Source organism: Oryza brachyantha, chromosome 8 (genome assembly GCF_000231095.2).
Source record: "Oryza brachyantha chromosome 8, ObraRS2, whole genome shotgun sequence".
In the NCBI taxonomy this organism is placed as follows: Eukaryota; Viridiplantae; Streptophyta; class Magnoliopsida; order Poales; family Poaceae; genus Oryza; species Oryza brachyantha.
Window position 1 is genome coordinate 7,966,481 of NC_023170.2, and position 20,232 is coordinate 7,986,712.

General features: G+C 49.7%; 1 protein-coding gene across 1 annotated transcript; it reads left to right on the forward strand.

The window, feature by feature from the left end:
- The first annotated feature begins 6,858 nt into the window (after window positions 1-6,858).
- On the forward strand, window positions 6,859-7,335 carry LOC121055153. Its single transcript, XM_040526763.1, has one exon. It carries the CDS (start codon window positions 6,859-6,861, stop codon window positions 7,333-7,335), a length of 477 nt encoding a protein of 158 aa, XP_040382697.1.
- Window positions 7,336-20,232: the final 12,897 nt, after the last annotated feature.

The window sequence follows — 20,232 nt, forward strand, 5'->3', positions numbered from 1 at the left end:
GCCGAAGTGATCCCATTTGGATCAATAGCCTCTTTCTCCTTGGAAACACGGTGTTGGACCTTTACATCGGCTAGTGGCATGAGTTGCATATGCACCTGTTTTCGGCCGCTGTAGGCTTCTTCTACAATCGGATCGATTCCGGTTACGAATACTCCGACTCGGAGGTAACCTCCACTTGCTGGCTTATTACTTTACTTCTCGTGTACCTCTCCTGTAATTACTAACTTTTCAATTTGCAGCCTACCCATGTAGTCCCTGCTATCAGCAGGAGTGGTAAGCCGATCGAATATTTGACATCAGCTCTCCCAATTCTGGGTCATGGTGATCCCTCGCCGAGCGAGTATATCAAGAAATTCTTGGGGCCCCCAAGTCCAGTGAAAAGGCCTCTTAGGAGTAAGAAGGTTACTCTAGCCCCGAAGCAGAAGAAAGCTAAGACGATAGCGGTAGCTTTGCCGATTCCCGCATCATCGGTCGAATAGGACGTCACCATTGACACTGCCGCTGAGGAGACTTCTGAGAATGAGGTTCATCAACAGGTGATCACCTATCTTTTTCCTTTCCAGCAGGGTACTTGCCTCTTGAAACGGTTTCGACTGTTTTTAGCTGATTGCTCTATTGACTTCCTTCCTCGCAGTCTCCCATCAGGCCATCAGCTGATGCCCCCTCCATGCCGACTAATGCCGCCGACCCAGCTCCTGCAAGCCGAGCTTTTGCATCCACGGTGGCCGCCCCAACTTTGAGATCTGGCACGAAGCGAAAGATGGTGGTTCATCGGCCCTCTCGGCGGACTACCTCTTCCGCACAAGGAAATTTCTAATGGCTTCTCGATCACTTGAGCTTGTGTCTACGGCTAACATTTCGTTTCCTTCCCTGTGTCAGCCTCCTGATGCTCCTAGCGCAACGACTCCACCATCTGATACAGATCTGGCACCAACAACTACCACGGAGGAAGTTACCTTGCCTACTAGCACGCCTGCCCAGCCGGCCGATGCTGCCCCATGGTACAGGTAACCTTATCTCGTACCCTTTTTACTTCCCTCGTATTTTGTTCTTCCCTGACATCTTTTTTCTAGTACTTGGGCGATTTCTTTTCTTTTGACATCGGCTAATACATCGATTCGCCCGAAGCCGATGCCGATGCTCCCAGGGCAGCTTAACAACATCCTGTCCCGATTGGACTATCCAGTCAACACGTTGATCAATGACGCTGGTCCAATCCGATCCAGGATTGAAGAGATCTAAGACAGGCTACCGGACGACCTAATTGATGCGATTGCCCCGGCGGGCTACATCGAAACCCATCGGCTCCCTGTGCTCCTGGCTCGCCAACGGATCGCCAATCGTGCCTCCCAAATGTCTGCTCAGGCAACAGTATGTGTCAACCAGGATAGGGCTGTTGCCGACAAGGCCAAGCTAGACGAGCTGCCATCGGCCACGCTTGGGATATCGACCACTATTGCCGATTTGAAGGCGCAGAAAGTCGACTTGGAGGCGAGGTTGGCCAAGGTCATGGAGAATCTTACCACTGAGGAAGAAAGGCTAGCCAACCTGCCATGGGCGATTGTTACCCAAGAACAAGTCTTGAAGTCAGCTGTCCAACATGCTATCCACAGCCGTCGATCCCTAAAAGCCGTCTCCGGTACCGACACTGATGACATGAAGATAGTTCAAGCTACCGATGACGTTCGCCTGCGTGCGATAGCAGCCCTCAAGAAATAATTGGGCTTGTAATTGCTTGACTTTTGCTTCTGTTGTCGGTCTGTAGTATAACTTCATATTCTTGTTGGCTTTCGGCAACTTTTGGCTAATTAATGACACAACCCTTGCTTTTCGTTATCACTTGTCTTGGTTTGTAATGAAGTTTTGGTCTAAGGGCGATCTGTCAACGCCGGCCATCTTGAGGCGATACTGTCGTATCGGCTTTTACGTTAATCGGCTTAGCTGATCACGAATTAATCCACATGCTCGGATAGTACTTCTTTATGTATTTTCCGTTCAACGCTCTTCCGAACACTTCTCCATCCAGTCCCTCTAGCATGCATGCATTTTTGAGCGCACACTTGTGAATTTGAAAGAGCCCTTCCCAATTAGGCGACCACTTGCCGAAAATATTGTCTCTGGACCCGATCGGCAAGACCAGCTTCCATACCAATTCACCCTCTTTAAATGTCTTTGACCTAACCTTCTTGTTGTAGTGTCTTGATACTCAAGCCTTGTTTTCTTTTAGCTTCTCTAGCGCCCTCAACCGGGATTGAGCAACATCTTCTGACTCATCCATCATGAGGTTGTAGTATTCATCGGCTGTCAGTTGATCTTGCAAGGTCAATCTCCTAGAGCCGATGTTGTTTTCCCACGGGAGTATTGCTTCATGCCCATATACCGGTTGATTAGGTGGGCTCTGGATAGACCCGTGACATGCCATCCGATAAGCCCAGAGCAAATCGGCTAGCGAGGTGTGCCATCTCCTAGGTTGCTCGGCTATCTTTCTCTTTATTAGTTTGATCAAACTTTTATTTGATGCCTCTGCCTGTCCATTAGCCTGAGCGTAGTACAGAGATGAATTAAGGAGCTTGATCCCCATACCTGCAACAAACTGCTGGAATTCCTCCGAGATGAAGACTGATCCTTGGTCAGTGGTTATTGTCTACGGGATTCCGATCCTGTATACGATATGTTCCTTGATAAAGTTAATCACATCGGCCAAAGTCACCCTCTTGAGTAGTATGGCTTTGACCCACTTGGTGAAGTAATCTGTTGCTGCTAGTATAAATTTGTGTCCTTTACTTGACAGTGGGTATATTTGTCTGATCATGTCGATGCCACAACCCCTGAACGGCCAAGGTTTGATGATCAGGTTCATAGCCGATGCTGGTGACCTCTATACGTTTCCAAACTTTTGGTAATCTAGGTAGCTCTTGTAGTACGTGAAGCAGTCTTCTAGCATGGTCTGCCGATAGTATCCCACTCTCCGCAGCAACCATTTCAACTTGTAGGTCGATTGATGGGTACCTGTTAACGCCAGATTTTGGCAAATAGACGTCATAGATTGAAACACGGTTGAGGACCGAATCGGATAAGAAGGCTCAAATCGGTTGGAGGCAGGAAATTGGATGCGGTGTGATTGCAGCCAATAGAGTCTGAATTGGACAGGGCTGAGTGTTCGAGTGGGCCCAAAGGTTGGGGATAGGTTCGGTATTTAATCGTGAGTCTGTGTAGTTTAATTAGGTTTTATCTCGAAGTTTGTTTAGGATTCTGGTATTTAATTAGAATCTAGGCAATGTAAAGTTAGTTAGTAGCGGATTCTTATCCGGTTAGGTTAGTTATTTCCCGGGGCTATAAATATAAGTGCCCGGTGTCCTTGTAAATCATCAGCAGATCAATTCAATTTGGTGCATCACCTCAAACCCTTCGACTTGCTTGAGCTTTCGGCGCGGGGTTTGTCAGCTTCGCAATGTAAATTCTGGTTCGTCAAAACCCGTTGATCAACTAAGATAGAATTATCTCGGTTAAGTCCGATCTTTTGCCTGGTTGATCAGCGGGCTGAGTTCTATTACTGCTTTGATCTAGTTTAGCTTGAAGTAGTATTAGTGCTCATTCAAGTCTCTATGAACTCTCCTTTTCAATCTATTAACATTGTTCTAGTTGGCCCGATTCTGTCTCGGTTTGGTTCGATCAATCTGGTTTACTAGATCCGTGTTGTTAGATTGGATCGGGGGCTCATAGAGGCTTATCGCTGGAGTTTTAGCCACCATTATCTTGAGTAACCCATTGATTGATTTGTTAATCTCATTGATCTTCATGTTTCTATGCTTATATCGTGCTAGATTGCATAATGTCTCGGTTATGTCTGATCTATGTATGTTTGGTATGATCTGTCCATAGAAGCATGTTCGATTGGCCGAGCCTAATGAGTCGGTCGGTGAATTACGCCGGTTTGCCGTCTGGTTATTGGTTACAATGTTTAGCTGATATCGTGTATGATTATGCTTAGATCAGTACTGTCTCGATTAGGTTTGATCTTCTACGTCTGGCATGAGTATTCATGTAGTTGGGTATTATCGTTTTATGTTAAATAATTAGCATAGCATCCTGGTTTATACTTAATTCCATGTTAGTCTCGTATCGGCTGATTGCTTTATGTGCGATAAGTGCTGAAGCAGTCCTATCGGCTGATTAATCTCAAGACTATCTTGGTTAGGTCCAATCTTTTGAGATTAATCGGTTGGATGGTCTATTTAGTGTTTATTCTACTTCTAATTCAGCCGATTTGGCACGTTTGTATCGGCTAGGGTCCTAGGACGGTATCGGCTACCAGGCCGATAGCGATTTCAGGGTTAACTATTTTCCATGTTATATCCTGTCAGTTATAGAATCAAACTGACTGGCACGCCTAGTATTTCTAAGAGTTAGGTCCTGCACTGGAATGGTCTAAGAGTGATTCCCAGGCCTACGTGTATGACCATTGATCATTATATTCAGCGTCAACACATTTTTGGCACACCTGGTGGGACCGTGTCAAGAACCCAATTCAGCCACGGGCCAGTCAAGCATCCGTTGAGTTAAGAAAGCAGCGATGGCTGCAAAGGAAGTCAGTGTCGAGAACATCCTCCCTGCACCTGGGAGAACCTCACCGACGAGCAACGAGCCCTAGTGCAACGACACGTTGATAGGTTTCAGAAGGGGTGCCTCGAGTCTTTCAGCATGACTCGGGGCGGCCCGGTGCAGAAATCTCAGTTTTCGACACCTGACTCGTAGCCGGGGAAAGTCAAGGAACCTTCCCTGGAAAATCAGCCGAATCTACAGGACATGATGGATTCGGTAGTACACCATGCACTCATCAGCCAGTCGGGAGTACTTGTGAATATCATGTCGGGACTAATTCGGCAAGTGGCCGATGGAGCTTCTGATGGGGAATCACACCAGAGAGGGCCTAGGTACTTCCCAGATGGGAAAAGACCCAGGTATCGGCAATACAAAGATGAGAGAGACCCAAGGGACGAAGAGTCGATAACACAACATCCCTGCGTGCTGCTGGAGGAGATCCCGGAAAGACCCAGACAGCCTTACCAGGAGAGAACTCCGCCCAGGTATGCTCGGCATGCCGACCTGTACCATCGGGACAACCAACAGTACCAACCACCTCTGGCGTGGCCACATCGACAGGAGCCAGTGTATGAAAACCAATTTCTTCAGCCCGACCCAGTGCCCATGAGGTAATTCAGGGATGAGGATTAGACAGACCGGATAGCAGAGGTCATGCAGGAGCGCTTCGGCCTAAGGCCGAGGGAGCAAACGACCATGTATCGGCGCCCATACCCAAAATGGTTTGAAAGGGTGCCGCTACCACCCCGGTACATGGTACCAGATTTCTTTAAATTCTCAGGGCAAGATGGTACATCAACCATCGAGCATGTCAGCCGATTCCTGGCCTAGTGTGGCGAAGCATCGGCTGAAGATCCGCTAAAAGTGTGCTTCTTGCCGCTCTCACTGTCCGGATCGGCCTTCACATGGTTCTCGTCCCTGCCACTGAACTCGGTTAGGAGCTGGGCCGACCTAGAAAACCATTTCCATAAATATGTTTTCGCGGGAGTACAAGAAATGGCCCTGACCGATCTTACTACGGTGCGACAGAAGATGGATGAATCGGTTCACGGTTACATCCAAAGATTCCGAAAAGTAAGGAGCCGCTGCTATCGACTGAATCTAAGAGATAAACAGTTAGCCGCGTTGACATTCTAAGGCTTGCTCAGCCAGATCAGGGAGAAATTCTCGGCCCAGGAGTTCGAGAGTTTGGCCTACCTCGTGCAAAAGGTCTCAGCCCACGAGGTACGATAACAGAAAGCTAGGAAGGACAAGTTTCAACGCTGAGTAGTATACCTGGCTGAAGAATCATCGGACTCAGAGGTCGATGAATCCGACATAGGCTTGGCTGAATGGACCAGGAACAAGAAACCGGTGAATTGTCCTTGGGTCAAAGGGGCAAAGGAAACGGAAAAATTTTACTGCGATGTCAACAAGGCCGATAAAATCTTCGACCTCCTATTACAAGAGAAGCACATTCAGCTGCCAGCAGGACACGTCATACCATCGACTAAAGAGTTGAAAAAGAACAAGTACTGCAAGTGGCACAACTCCATCTCCCACCACACAAACGACTGCCAGATATTCAGGCGTCAAATTCAAGCGGCGGTCGAGCAAGGCCGTATCAAGTTTGAAGAAACCAATAAGCCAATGAAGATAGACGGCCATCCGTTCCCCGTCACCATGGTATATGCTAACATCGGCTCCGGTTGAAGCAGCGGTTCGAAGAGGCGTCCAGGTACAAACAACATCACCTCCACGTCAATGATGAACAGGTACCATCGGCGCCACGAGAGAAGCCAGCCGCATGACGGGAAGTCCTGATACGACGACCATTGGGACTGTCCGTTCTTCCAATACTGCTGGGAAGAAAGGATACGGCTGCCTTGCAAAAGAGACTGCCCTGAATGCAACCCTGAAGAGCAAAACTACACTAGCCAACAGCCACGCTCTAGGAGGTTAAGGACACCGCCATGGTTGGCGTGACGCCACGTGCCGGTGCATGACAGGTTGGGCCATCGAGATCAGGACTATGAAGACTATGATGAAGAGGAGATTGGGCAGTATCGCGATGACGAGGAGCAGCAGCCGCCAATGAAGCCCAACCAATGGTGTCCTAGCAGCTTATTCACCAAAAACCAGAAAAGACGGCTGCAACGACTCCGCCAACACGAACTTCAATAGCATCAAGATGAAGAGTAGCCGCCGGCACCCAAGAAGACACGTAAAGAATGGCGCATCATGTTGGAAGTCCACAAACCATCGGCCAACATAAACATGGTAGTTATACTACCAGCGGAATACAAGGCCAATTGGTCTGATGATGAGGTACAAGAAGTGACAGCCCAGCTGGTGCTACCTCCACAACCGGCCGTCTTCGAGAAGCCGGTAGAGAAAGACCATCGGCACCTTCGGCCGCTGTACATCCAGGGGCACGTCGATGGGAAACCGATGGCCAAGATGTTAGTTGATGGTGGTGCAGCAGTGAACCTGATGCCATACTCCACCTACAGAAAGCTAGGCAAGACCTCCGAAGATCTTATCAAGACCAACATGATGCTAAAAGACTTCGGAGGCAACTCGTCGGAAGCCAAGGGATGCCTTAACGTTGAACTTACGGTCGGAAGCAAAACGATGCCGACTACATTCTTCGTCATCGACGGAAAAGGGTCTAACAATCTGCTGCTTGGGCGAGATTGGATCCACGCCAACTGTTGCATCCCCTCCACCACGCACCAAAGCTCGATACAATGACATGGGGATCAAGTGAAAGTGGTCTCAGCCGACAGATCAGTGAACATAGCCACAACGGATCTTCCCACATGGGAGGCAGAAGGCTATGAATGCATCTCCGGGAAACCCTGGTCAGGGGAATTCCTGAGCGTATCAGACATAGGGATCCAACCGATACGTGACCAGGAGTCCTAGTGAATATCCTGAACGAAGCAGTTGATGACTTAGATGGGAAGCTAGGTCAAGGATTTATGTCGGCCGATAAGTTAGAAGAAATAGACATAGGACCTGGAGACTGGCCAAGGCCGACATACATAAGTGCAAACTTAACCCCGGAATTTCGGGAATAATTAATAATGTTATTGAAAGAGTACGTGGATTGTTTTGCATGGGAATATCATGACATGCCAGGTATAAGCCGATCATCGTCGAACATTGGCTGCCGATTAAACCAGGTTATCGGCCCTTGAAACAACCACCGAGAAGGTTCAAACCTGACATGTATGAATCGATCAAGACAGAAATTACTAGACTGTATGATGCCAAGTTCATCCGGCCTTGTCGGTATGCAGAGTGGGTATCCAACATCGTCCCAGTACTTAAGAAAAATGGCAAAGTACGGGTCTGTAGATTTCAGAGATCTAAATAAGGCAACCCCGAAGGACGAATACCCGATGCCCGTAGCCGACCAGTTGGTAGACGCGGCCTCAGGGCACAAGATGATAAGCTTTATGGATGGCAACGCTGGCTACAACCAGATCTTCATGGCAGAGGAAGACATCCACAAGACAACTTTTAGATGCCTGGGGGCAGTCGGCTTGTTCAAATGGGTCGTAATGACATTCGGACTTAAGAGCGTCGGAGCAACTTACCAAAGAGCCATGAATTACATCTTCCACGACTTGATCGGCTCCCTAGTAGAAATTTACATAGACGATATAGTGGTCAAATCAGGAACAGTGGAGGAACATCTGGGCAACCTTCGGCGTGTACTGGAAAGAACAAGGTAGTATGAACTAAAGATGAAAAAAAACCAAAGTGTGCCTTTGCTGTGTCGGCCGAAGAATTCTTAGGGTTTATGGTGCACGAAAAAGGAATTGAGATAACCCAAGGATGTCTTCAAGGGATAAACGACACTCAACCACCAGAGAACATAACAAAATTACAATCCTTGATCGGAAAGATTAATTTCATCCGGAGATTCATATCAAATTTGTCCGGAAGAATCAAACCCTTCTCCCCGTTGCTGAAATTAAAAGCCGATCAAGAATTCTCGTGGGCGGAGAGTGACTAGAAGGCGTTCGACAAGATCAAAGAATACTTGAAAAACCCTCCAGTCATCATGCCACCCAAAAAGGGGTACCCTTCAAACTTTATTTATCAGCCGATCAAAAAACTATCGGCTCGGTATTGATCCAAGAGGTAGGTGGCAAAGAAAGTGTGGTGTATTACTTAAGCAGAAAACTGTTGGACATCGAAACCAGGTACCCAGAGGTCAAGAGGTTATGCCTATGCTTGTATTTCTCATGCACCAAATTAAGGCATTACCTGCTGGCAGCCGAGTGTACAGTAGTGTGCAAAGCCGACGTGATCAAATATATGCTATTGGTTCCAGTGCTGAAAGAAAGGATGGGTAAATGGATTCTGGCACTAACAGAGTATGTGTCGGCCAAGGCGGTAAAAGGATAAGTGATGGCCGACTTCATAGTTGAACACCACAAGGAGGCCGATTATGTGGCATCGGCCTGATGATAATTTCGCCTCGGGGGGCATGCTTCGAGTTTGTGTACACAATCAAGCCGTATCGGACCAACAACCAGGCCGAGTACAAAGTGCTGATCACAGGGCTGGAACTCCTTAAGGAAATAGGTGCCGAGACAGTCAAAGTCATGGGAGATTCCCAATTAGTAATCAAGCAACTATCTAGGGAATACGAATGCAGAGATGATGTCCTCAAGTCCTACCACGAAGCGGCTAAGGAACTGCTAGGAGAAGGAACTGCTAGGAGATTTCAAGCAGGTCACCATGACCCATATTCCTCGAGAGCAGAACACTGAAGCAAACTCCCTTGCCCAAGGAGCGTCGAGTCATCGGCCAATGAGCTCTGAAACAGAAGCAGAAATAGCACAACAAGAGCAAACAAATGAAGCGATCATAACATGCGCAAAAGCCGATGATTATCGACTATCTGGAAGACTCATCATCATCGGCCAACAGGAAAGTTAGGTATAAAGCTCTCAAATATGTACTACTTGAAGATCTGTTATACTAGAGCACGATTGATGGTGTGCTGCTGAGGTGCCTAGACAAAGAAGAAGCCAAAGTGGTGATGTGCGAAGTGCACGATGGCATATGTGGCACCCATCAATCGGCCTACAAGATGAAGTGGTTGCTACGAAGAGTGGGATACTACTGGCCAACCATGTTGGAGGAATGCTTCACGTACTACAAAAGCTATCAAGACTCCCAAAAGTTCAGAAACGTGCAGAGATCCCCAGCATCGGCTATGAACCCGATCCTCAAACCGTGGCCGCTCAGAGGCTGGGGCATCGACATGATCGGACAAATATATCCTCTGTCAAGCAAGGGACATAAGTTCATATTGGCAACCATGGATTATTTCACCAAATGGGTCGAAGCCATACTATTGAAAAGGGTGACTTCGACCGATGTAATTAATTTATCAAAGAACACATGATATACAGGTTCGGAATTCTCCAAACTATAACAACCAATCAGGGATCGGTATGCATCTCGGAGGAGTTCCAGCAGTTTGTTGCCGGTATGGGAATCAAGCTACTCGATTCGTCTCCTTACTATGCTCAGGCTAATTGACATGCAGGGGCTTCAAACAAGAGTTTGATCAAGCTAATAAAAAGAAAAATAGCCGAGCAAACTAGGAGATGGCATACCTCGCTTGCCGATTAGCTCTGGGCTTATCGGATGGCATGTCACGGATCCATCTAGGTCCCACCTTATCAGCTGGTATATGGGGATGAAGCAGTACTCCCATTGGAAAATAACATTGGCTCTAGGAGGTTGACTTTGCAAGATCAACTAACGGCCGATGAATACTATAACCTCATGATGGATGAGTCAGAAGAGGTTGCCCAATCCCGGTTAAGGGCGCTAGAAAAGATAAAAGAAAACAAGGCTCAAGTATCAAGGCACTACAACAAGAAAGTTAAGTCAAAAACTTTCGAAGGAGAATTGGTATGGAAGCTGGTTTTGCCGATCAGGTCCAGAGACAACGTTTTCGGCAAGTGGTCCCCGAATTGGGAAGGACCTTTTTGGATTCACAAGTGTGCGCCTGGAAATGCGTACATACTAGAGGGGTTGGATGGAGAAGTGTTCGGAAGTGCATTAAATGGAAAATACCTAAAGAAATACTATCCGAGCGTGTGGATCAACTCATAATCGGCTAAGCCGATGAACACAGAAGCCGATGCAGATAGGTATCGCCTCAAGATGGCCGATGTTAATACATCCCCTTAGACCAAAATTCAGCACAAATCAAGACGGAAGCAGTAGCTGTGGCAGGAAAGCAAAAGTTATAACATTAAGCCGAAGTCACCATAGGCTGGTAAAAGTGTCAAGTTACACTATAAGCCAATAACAATACAAAGTTGAGCAATTACAATGTCACGCCCGGAGTTTTATCCCAAGCCTAAATTCGTAAAAGAAATCCGTAAATAATAATTGGCTTAATTAACTCAGGAAAAATCCCTCTAAAGAATTAATTTAATTAAATCGTGTTTTCAAATCGATTAACAAGATTTAAACTTAAATTACAGAGTATAAAATTTTGCCAAACAAATTAATTTAAAATTCAGCAAAAGTGGGGCTTCCCTTTTTCCTCCTTTTTCTTTCTTTTTCCCTTCCTTCCCAAATTGGGCCGAAGTCCATTTTTTCCTCCTTTCTTCTTCTTTTTCTTTTTCCTTTTTCCCCCATCTCCCTTTTTCTTCTTTTTCTTTTTCCTTTCCCCCCTCCTTGGGCCGGCCCAGCCAGCCAGCCCAGCCCAGCCAGCCCATCCCCTCTCCTCCCCTTCGCGCGTGCTCCCCCTCCTCCTGGGCCGCCGTCCCATTTGCCCGTGCGCCGCGCCTGCCCGCGCAAGTCTGCCTCGCCTCCCTCGGCCGACCGGACCGAGCCCGTGTCACCGCCGTTGACTCCAACTCTGCCGCCCGTAACGGCTGCCGCCAAATCCGGCCGTTGTCGACTCGATCTCCTCCCCAACCGCCGCCTCCGCCCTAGCCAGCGCCACCTCCCCTATAAATTCCCCTCCCCGCGCCTTCTCGCCACCTTTCGCCCGTCGCTCGAGCCGTTGCCGCGCCCCGTCGTCTCGCCGTCGCCGGCCGATCTCGCCGCCGAACGCCGCAAGCCCTCACTCGACCGCGTCACCACCTCCGCCTTGCCCTTATTGACGCGCCGCCGTCTCCGTCACCGGCGGTGAGCACTTCCCCTCCTCCCTCTCCTGTTCCCTCCGTCGTCGCTGCTGTGCCCTCGCCGCCTCACCGACGCCGGGTGCCACGAGTCACCGGTCGTCGCCGCCGCGTCATCACCCACCATCCTCGTCGCCTCGCCGTCACCGCCGCGTTGCCGCCGTTCGTCGGCGGAGCGCGCCCGCCATCCGCCGCGCTGCCATCGCTCGCGCCGTCACCGCCATGCGGAAGAGCGTCATCGTGCCATCGTCGCGCCTTGACGCCGGCTGTCCACCTCCGTCGCCCCTCCCCGTCGCTCGTTCCCACCGTCGTCGCCCTCGCGCCGCCGGCCATCGCCGTCGCCGTCGCCGCCCTCCGCCGGCCGCTCAGCCGGCCGTCGCCTCCCTCCTCTCCCGGCCGAACTCCTCTCCTCCTCCCCTGTTTTCCCCCTCTACCGTGCGAGCCCCAGCCGCTAGCCGGCCGACTCTCCCCCCTCTCTCCTCTCTCCTCCCCTTGGGCCCGCCGGTCAGCCTTTCCTCCCCTCTCCCCCTCACTGACAGGTGGACCCCACCTGTCAACCGTCAGCGCCTCCCTCTCTCCTCGCTGACGTCAGCACCCTATTTAATTGCACAATAATTGATTTAGGACTTTTCTGTTTAGCTAAAAAACCAAGAAAACTTCTAAAATTCATAGCTAATTCATCTAGTCTCCATTTAGGTCCATTCAAGTTTCATTAAATCTAGAAAAATGCCAATAATCCATTAAAAATAGTTTCTTTCTCTGTTTCAGTAGTTTTATAGCTTGTTTTTGCTTCTTTTGCTTGTTTGTCGTAGGTTTTGACCCCGTCGAAGTGTCGTTCGTTCTCAAAGTCGTCGCCGAAGTTCCTCGTGGGTCAGAGCAAGGCAAGTGGCACCCTGCTTTGATCATATTGAACCTATGATTATAAAATGCCCCGCTTTTACATTCAAACATGCATTGTATTCAAATGTATTTACTTTATTTATCTATTGGGCAATTACCAATATACCCGTTGATTCCCATTTATTATTGTTATCCCAGGGTTAATTTGACTAGAAATAGGCTTAGACAATGCTTAGCCATGCTTAGTTCAACTAGCTTAGTAATTATCATTTAATTAACTGTTAGACTTTTATAGATCTTTCATGGTTGTGATCATGGTTAATTTCCCGATGTGGATTAATAATAACTAAAATATTGCTTATGGTGGGTTGTGGGTGCATGGTTTGAGACTCGTGCCCATGGCAATTAAGGACCGGTTCTCAGGAAACCCTGGAAGTCTTACACGTACTAACCACAAGCCAGAATGGGCAACGGTGAGACTTGTAGTCTAGCTTGTCCCTATTCGACGTACCCAGGCAAGGGTGGGCGCGATGGAGTATGGATGGGAATCGTGGTGTAATGATGGTCCTATGCTGCTTCCGGATTCACCTAGGCACAAGAGGGGACTGCCCGACTTGGTGTAAAGGAGGGGGCGAAACCTGAAGTGTGGTGCAATTGTCTAGGGAGGGTTAGGTGATAGGTCTTATCATGGTTTCTGTACTGAGGTATCGTGGTGGTACGTTGGGGCATGGTAACATGCTTGGGGGCCATGTCTTGTGGGTAAAGTTGTACACCTCTGCAGAGTAAAACTATTCAAATAGCCGTGCCCGCGGTTACTGGGTGAACTAACAGATTCATTGGGATTAGTTGAACCTTTTATAATCTGATTAATCTTGGAACTGGTTTGATCCTGCGCAACGTGGTGTAACATTGGCAGTGGTTTGGGTCTGTCGCAACGTGGTTTAACGTTGGAAAGAGGGTTGGCCCTGTCGCTACGTGGTGTAACGTTCGTCAGCGGCCTGGGCTTATTGCAATGTGGTGTAACGTTGAACAGTGAATGGTTATTTTTCAAGTACTTTACTTTACTTTTATTTCAGTCTATATTATCTACTGTTTTGCTAATTACCGCAGCTTTGTGCAATTTAACCTTAGCATGTTCCTTGACGCCCTATTGCATTCATTATTCTCCCTCTCTTGGGTGTTACTTGTTGAGTACGGTGGTTTGTACTCAGCCTTGCTTAATTTTTCCCCCACCAGAGCAAGTGCCAGAGTTTCAGTCAGAAGGTCATCCACAAGGTTGAAGTGAGGTTCAGTCCGCCGTCGAGAATGCCTGTGGTGTGGAGCCATCATCGCCAGCTGAAGCTGAAGATTAGTGTCACGCCCTGAGTTTATCCCAAGCCTAAATATGTAAAAGAAATTCGTAAATAACAATTGGCTTAATTAACTCAGGAAAAATCCCTCTAAAAAGAATTAATTTAATTAAATCGAGGTTCAGAAATCAATTAACTGGATTTAAACTCAAATTGCAGAAGTATAAAATTTGGCCAAACAAATTAATTTAAAACTCGACAAAAGTGGGGCTTTCCTTTTTCCCTCATTTTTCTTTCTTTTTCCCCTTCCTTCCCAAATTGGGCCGAAGTCCAATTTTCCTACCTTTCCTTTTCTTTTTCCTTTTTTTTTTCCTCCCCTCCTTCCCGGGCCGGCCCAGCCGAGCCGGCCCACCTCCCCCTCCAGGCCGGCCCAGCCGACCGGCCTCCTCTTCCTACGTGCACCTCCCCTCTACCTGGGCCGTCGGCCTAGCTCGCCCGCTCGCGCGCCCGCGCTCGCCGCGAAGTCCGTTGCCGCCTCCCTCCTCCCTCGCGCCACTGACAAGTGGGGCCCACATGTCAGTGACTGCGCCCGCGCCGCGCCGCGTCGGCGGAATCCGAGCCCGCGTCGCAACCGCCGCCGCCACAACGGCCGCCGCCGAGTCCTCGCCGCGCCCGACTCGGTCTCCCCCGGCCATCTCGCCCTAGCCGGCGCCGCCACCCTATAAAGCCCCCACCTCTCCGCCCCACCGCCACTTTTTGCCTCACCCGTGCACCGCTGCTTCCTCGTCGCCGTCGACCGATCTCGCCGTCGACCGTCGGACGTCGCCGCCTACCCGCGTCACCACCTCCGCCTCGGCTTCGCCGAGCTTCCGCCGGCCTTCGTCGCCACCGGTGGTCGCCGAGCTTCCTCGCCGCCTCCTCGCCCTTTTCGCTGTCGTGCTGACTTCGTCGTCCGCGCGTCGCCATCCACGCTCACGACGTCGCCGCCCCGCTCCGTTCGCCATCGCCCGTTCCTCCTCACCGACGTGCTGCCGCCTTCCATCGCCGCTGGTGAGCTCTCCTCTCCTCTCTCCCTCTTTCTTTCCACTTCGCCGACGCTGCCGACCTCCCCGTGCCGTCGGCAAGCGCCAGGAGCCACGCACCGCCGCCGCCGGGTCGCCGCCCGACATCGTCACCGTCACGCCGTCGTTTTGCCGCCCCCGCTTTCCCGCACCGACGCCCCCGCTTTCCCGCACCGCCGCCGCGCTGCATCCCCCTCCTCTTCCTCCGTGCGCGCGCCGCCCGGCCGTCGCCGCTGTCGCCGCGATGCGCCGTCGCCGCCTCCCCGCCCTACGCGCGGTAGCCGCCACCTATAAATCCCCCTCTCCCTCGCGCCGCCGACGCCGCTTCGCCGCCCCGCCACGCCACCGTCGCCCGGCGCCGATCGATCTCGTCGCATCGGCCGTCGTCGCCGCGCCACCCCGGTGAGCCCGCTCTCCTCCCTTCCTCCGTTTCTTCGTGCCACCGCGAGTGCGCCCCGCTGCTCGCCGTCGGCCGACGTCCTCCGCCGCCACCCGATTCCGCTGCTCGTCGCCGCTCCGAGCCGCGCAACCCGTCGCCGTCTCCGCCTCCTCCACGCCGACTCGTCGTCGCCGTTCTCGTCGCCGTCCCTTCGCCCGTCACCACCGTCCCCGCCACCGTCGCTGGTTGCCGACCGCCGCCGCTCAGCCGCCCTCTCCCTCCAGCCAAAGCCGAGTGCATCGTCCCCTTTCCCTCTCTATTTTCTCTCTCTGCCAGCCAGGGCCCACCCGTCAGCCGGCCGATCCCCTCTCTCCTCTCTCTCCCCCTCTCGGGCCCACCTGTCAGCCCCTCATCCACCCCTTTCTCCAACCGACAGGTGGCCCCCACCTGTCAGCTGTCAGCCCCTCTCTCCTCCGCTGACGTCAGCAGCTCCATTAATTGCGCAATAAATCAATAAGGTTTTCTGTTTAGTTTAAAAACACAGATAATCTTCTAAAATTCATAAGTAATTCATCTAGTTTCCGTTTAGGTCCATTCAAGTTTCATTAAATCCAGAAAAATACCAAGAATCCATTAAAAATAGTTTCTTTCTCTGTTTCAGTAGTTTTATAGTCTGTTTTTGCTTGTTTTGCCTTGTTGGTTGTAGGTTTTGACCCCGTCGCAGCGCCGTTCGTTCTCGAAGTCATCGCCGAAGTTTCTCGTGGGTCTAAGCAAGGCAAGTGGCACCCTTCTTTGATCATATTGAACTTTTGATTATAAAATCCCCGCTTTTACATTCAAACATACATTGTTTTATGCAAATCTATTTATTGTATTTATCTATTGGGCATTTACCTTTATACCCGTTGATCCCCATTTATTATTATTGTTATCCCAGGGTTAATTTGACTAGAAATAGGGTTAGGAAATGCTTAGCCATGCTTAGTTCAACTAGCTCACCATTTATTATTTGATTATTGTTACACTTTGATACACCTTTAATGGTTGTTATCATTATTCATTTCTCGATGTGGATTAATACAACTAAAATATTGCTTATGGTGGGCTGTGGGTGCAAGGTTTTGAGAGTCGTGCCCATGGCAATTAAGGACCGGTTCTCAGCAAATCCTAAAAGTCTTACACGTACTAACCACAAGCCAGAATGGGCAACGGTGAGACTCGTAATCTAGCTTGTCCCTATTCGACGTACCAAGGCAAGGGTGAGCGTGATGGAGTATGGACGGGCAATTGTGGTGTAACGAAAGCCTCTGCTGCTTCCGGATTCACCAAGGCACAAGAGGGGACTGCCCGACTTGGTGTAAAGGAGGGGGTGAAACCTGAAGTACGGTGCGATTGTCTAGGGAGGGTTAGGTGAAAGGTCTTATCATGGTTTCCGTACTGAGGTATCATGGTGATACGTTGGGACATGGTAACATGCTTGGGAGCCATGTCTTGTGGGTAAAGTTGTACACCTCTGCAGAGTAAAACTATTCGAATAGCCGTGCCCGCGGTTATTGGGCGAACCGACAGATTCACTGGGATTAGTTGAACCATTAATAACCTGATTAATCTTGGAACTGGTTTGACCCTGCGCAACGTGGTGTAACGTTGGCAGTGGTTTGGGTCTGTCGCAACGTGGTTTAACGTTGGACAGAGGGTTGACCCTGTCGCTACGTGGTGTAACGTTCGACAGCGGTCTGGGCCTGTTGCAACGTGGTGTAACGTTCGACAGTGGATGATTATTTTAAATGTTACTTTACTTTTATTTCAGTCTGTTTTATCTACTGTTTTGCTAAATTACTGCAGCTTTGTGCAATTTAACCTTAGCCTATCCTTGATACCCTATTGCATTCATTATTCTTCCTCTCTTGGGTGTTACTTGTTGAGTACGGTGGTTTGTACTCAGCCTTGCTTAATTTTTCCCCCACCAAAGCAAGTGCCAGAGCCTGTGTCAGAAGAAGGTTGTTCCAAAGGTTGAAGTGAGGTTCAGTCCGCCGTCAAGAATGCCTGTGGTGTGGAGCCGTCATCGCCAGCTGAAGCTAAAGATTACATGGTCTAGTCTTGTTTTCCTTTTCAGTTGCATTTCGATAGATAATTATTTTTATTTGTTTTTAAGTCGTGGAACTGTGTATTGATTTGTCATAGTGTGTACTCGGGCTGATGCCTGGACCGAGATTAAATGCATCCTATTGTTCAGAAATTTGGTGTAAATTTCTGGGCGTGACAATTAGATGGTCTAGTCTTGTTTTTCTTTTCCACTGCATTTGTTTTCATGTCGTGGAACTGTGTATTAATTTGTCATAGTGTATACTCGGGCTGATTCCTGGACCGAGATTTAATACATGCTATTGTTCAGAAATTTGGTGTAAATTTCTGGGCGTGACATACAAGCCCAGATATTTCTTGAGGGTTGCCATCGCTCGCAGGCGAACACCATCGGCGTCATGAATAATTTTCAAGTCATCTGTGTCGTTGCCAGGGACTGCCTTCAGAGACCGACGACTGTGGATGGCGGTTTGGACGGCGGTCTTCAAAATGCATTCTTGAGCGGTCACGGCCGATGGAAGATCTGCTAGCTTTCGTTCCTCAGCCAACAGGCTCTCCATGACCCTAGACAGCCGTGCCTCTAGCTTGACTTTTTCCATCTTTAGTTCTTCAATATGAGCTGATATCCCTAGCACAGCTGATTGGAGTTCGTCCATCTTAGTCTTTTCGGCCATGGCCTGTTCTCGATCGACTTGAACCCTAGCTTGAGCCAGGGCCTAGGAAGCACGGTCTGCTATCCTTTGACAAGCCCGGAGCACAGGAATCCTATAAGACTCGATAAAGCCTGCAGGGGCTATCGCATCCATCAGGTCGTCAGGCAGTCGGTCCTGGATTTCTTCAATTCTAAATCTGATCGACCCGACGTCATTGATGAGAGTATCAATGGGGTAATCCAATCTCGCCAGGATGTCCGTAAGCCGTTCTAGGATATCACTGGATAAGGGGATGGGAGCGTCAGGATCGGCTTCAGAACAATCCAGGTATTGGCCAATCCTGGGATAAGAGCAACAAATGAGTTAAGTACGGCAAAGGAATGCAGCGGTGTGTGGCGGTAGAACTTACCTGCACCGCGAGGATGGCATCAGCTGGTTGGGCAGGAGGGGGTGTTGATGTGATCATCTCCTCAGCAGTAGCCGTCGTCCTTGGGTCGGTATCAACTGGGAGTGCCGATGGGCCAGTGGATGCCAATGCTATGGAGGGATGCCACAAATAGAAACTGGTGTCAGAAGATGGATAGAACGGTAAAGCGGCGTGGAAGCCTACCTTAGACCTTGGGAAGAATGACCGATGGGTCATCACCTTGTACTTGATGCCTGTCGGAATGCCGGCGGGAGGATGTTGAGGATCAACTGTTTGATCGGTTTTGTCATCGGATTGTTCCTCGGCAGCGGCATCAACGGCCGCGTCCATATCAGCAAATGAAGATTCTAGGGGTTCGGCTTCCGTGGTTATCTTTGTAGTAGGCTTGCTGGTGCGCTTCTTTCTCTTCAATTTCCTAGGGTGACTCGGTGGTTCGGTGAAATTCTTGATGTATTCTGAGGGGGAGGGAGCACCATGACCAAGAGCCGGGATGGCCGAAATGGAGTACTCGATCGGCTTGCCGCTCCGACTGGTAGTAGGGGCAGCTAGGGAAGCCTGTGGATACAAGTGTTAGCTAAGTAAAAGGGAGGCAATGAGATGCAGGTGTGTAAACGGTTGGATGAGTACCTCGGAGTCAGAAAAAGCATAATCAGAATCAAACCTATTGCAGTAGAAACCGCCGGGTATGGCAAACAGATGATGAGAGATCTCGCTCCACCAATCATCAAACTCCTGGAGGGTGCATACGCCGTATCGGAACTGAGATGCCGATCCAAACGGAATGGTATCGGCCAGCTTGTTGATTCTGTCATACTCCAGGGCAGAGCTAGTTGATCCCCCCATTTCTATTTTCGTGGCAAAGAATAAATCAGCTACTCCTTGCCCACATCCAAATTGCCGTGCAGTTATTGCCGGGTGATAGAATTCGTATGACGGCTTTGCTGATCGGCCCATGTGAAAACTCACTAGGAGTAAACAGGGTGTGGCGGCAGTCATGAAAGTCTCCTAGGAGCACTTGTCTGAAAAAACTTCTCCAAGGACCAGGTTACTCGGTACTTCAAATTCACTAGAGCCATTGTAGGCAAACCATGTGCAGGCGTTCCGGTCCGGGCCTGAGTAGTAGATACCAAAAATATTTGCCAGTCGGACAACAGACATTCAGTGGCCTGGGAAAGAGGAGAGTGCCTCTCCGAATGACATGCATCTTCTGGTGATGGGCAAGTCTGACTCTTGCTAGTCCGATGGGAAGCTGCAATTGGTAAGGGCCGATAGTTCTAGAACCTTGGAAAAGTATAATCTCAACCAAAGCTGCAAGAACCACCAGGGACCGGCTACATGTCCAACAGGTTGACCAGCTGATAGATTCGATGCTACTTGATGTAGCATCTGATATACTACACCCAACAAGAATCGGCCTAAGGGGAGGACGTTGCCATCGGCTAGACTCTGCTAGGCACTCCATATTGGTTGTGGGCCCAAGGGTCTGCCCACAGAACACAAATCTTTCGAGCCACAGGTTGAGGAAGGCGATGTGCTCTCGAAGATCGACTGAGCCGGTTGGTTTCTGGTGGCTGTCTTTGTATTTTCCCCATCCTCCGGCTCCCTTTGTCTGCAGCCAATGCTGAAAGTTGGGGTCATCGGCCCATGACCGAAAAGGAACGCATTTAGTGCATCGAACCAGAAGTAGCAGGCACCGGCGAGTAGAGCTTTATCTTTATCCATTCCTGATAATGAAAGGCCAATGC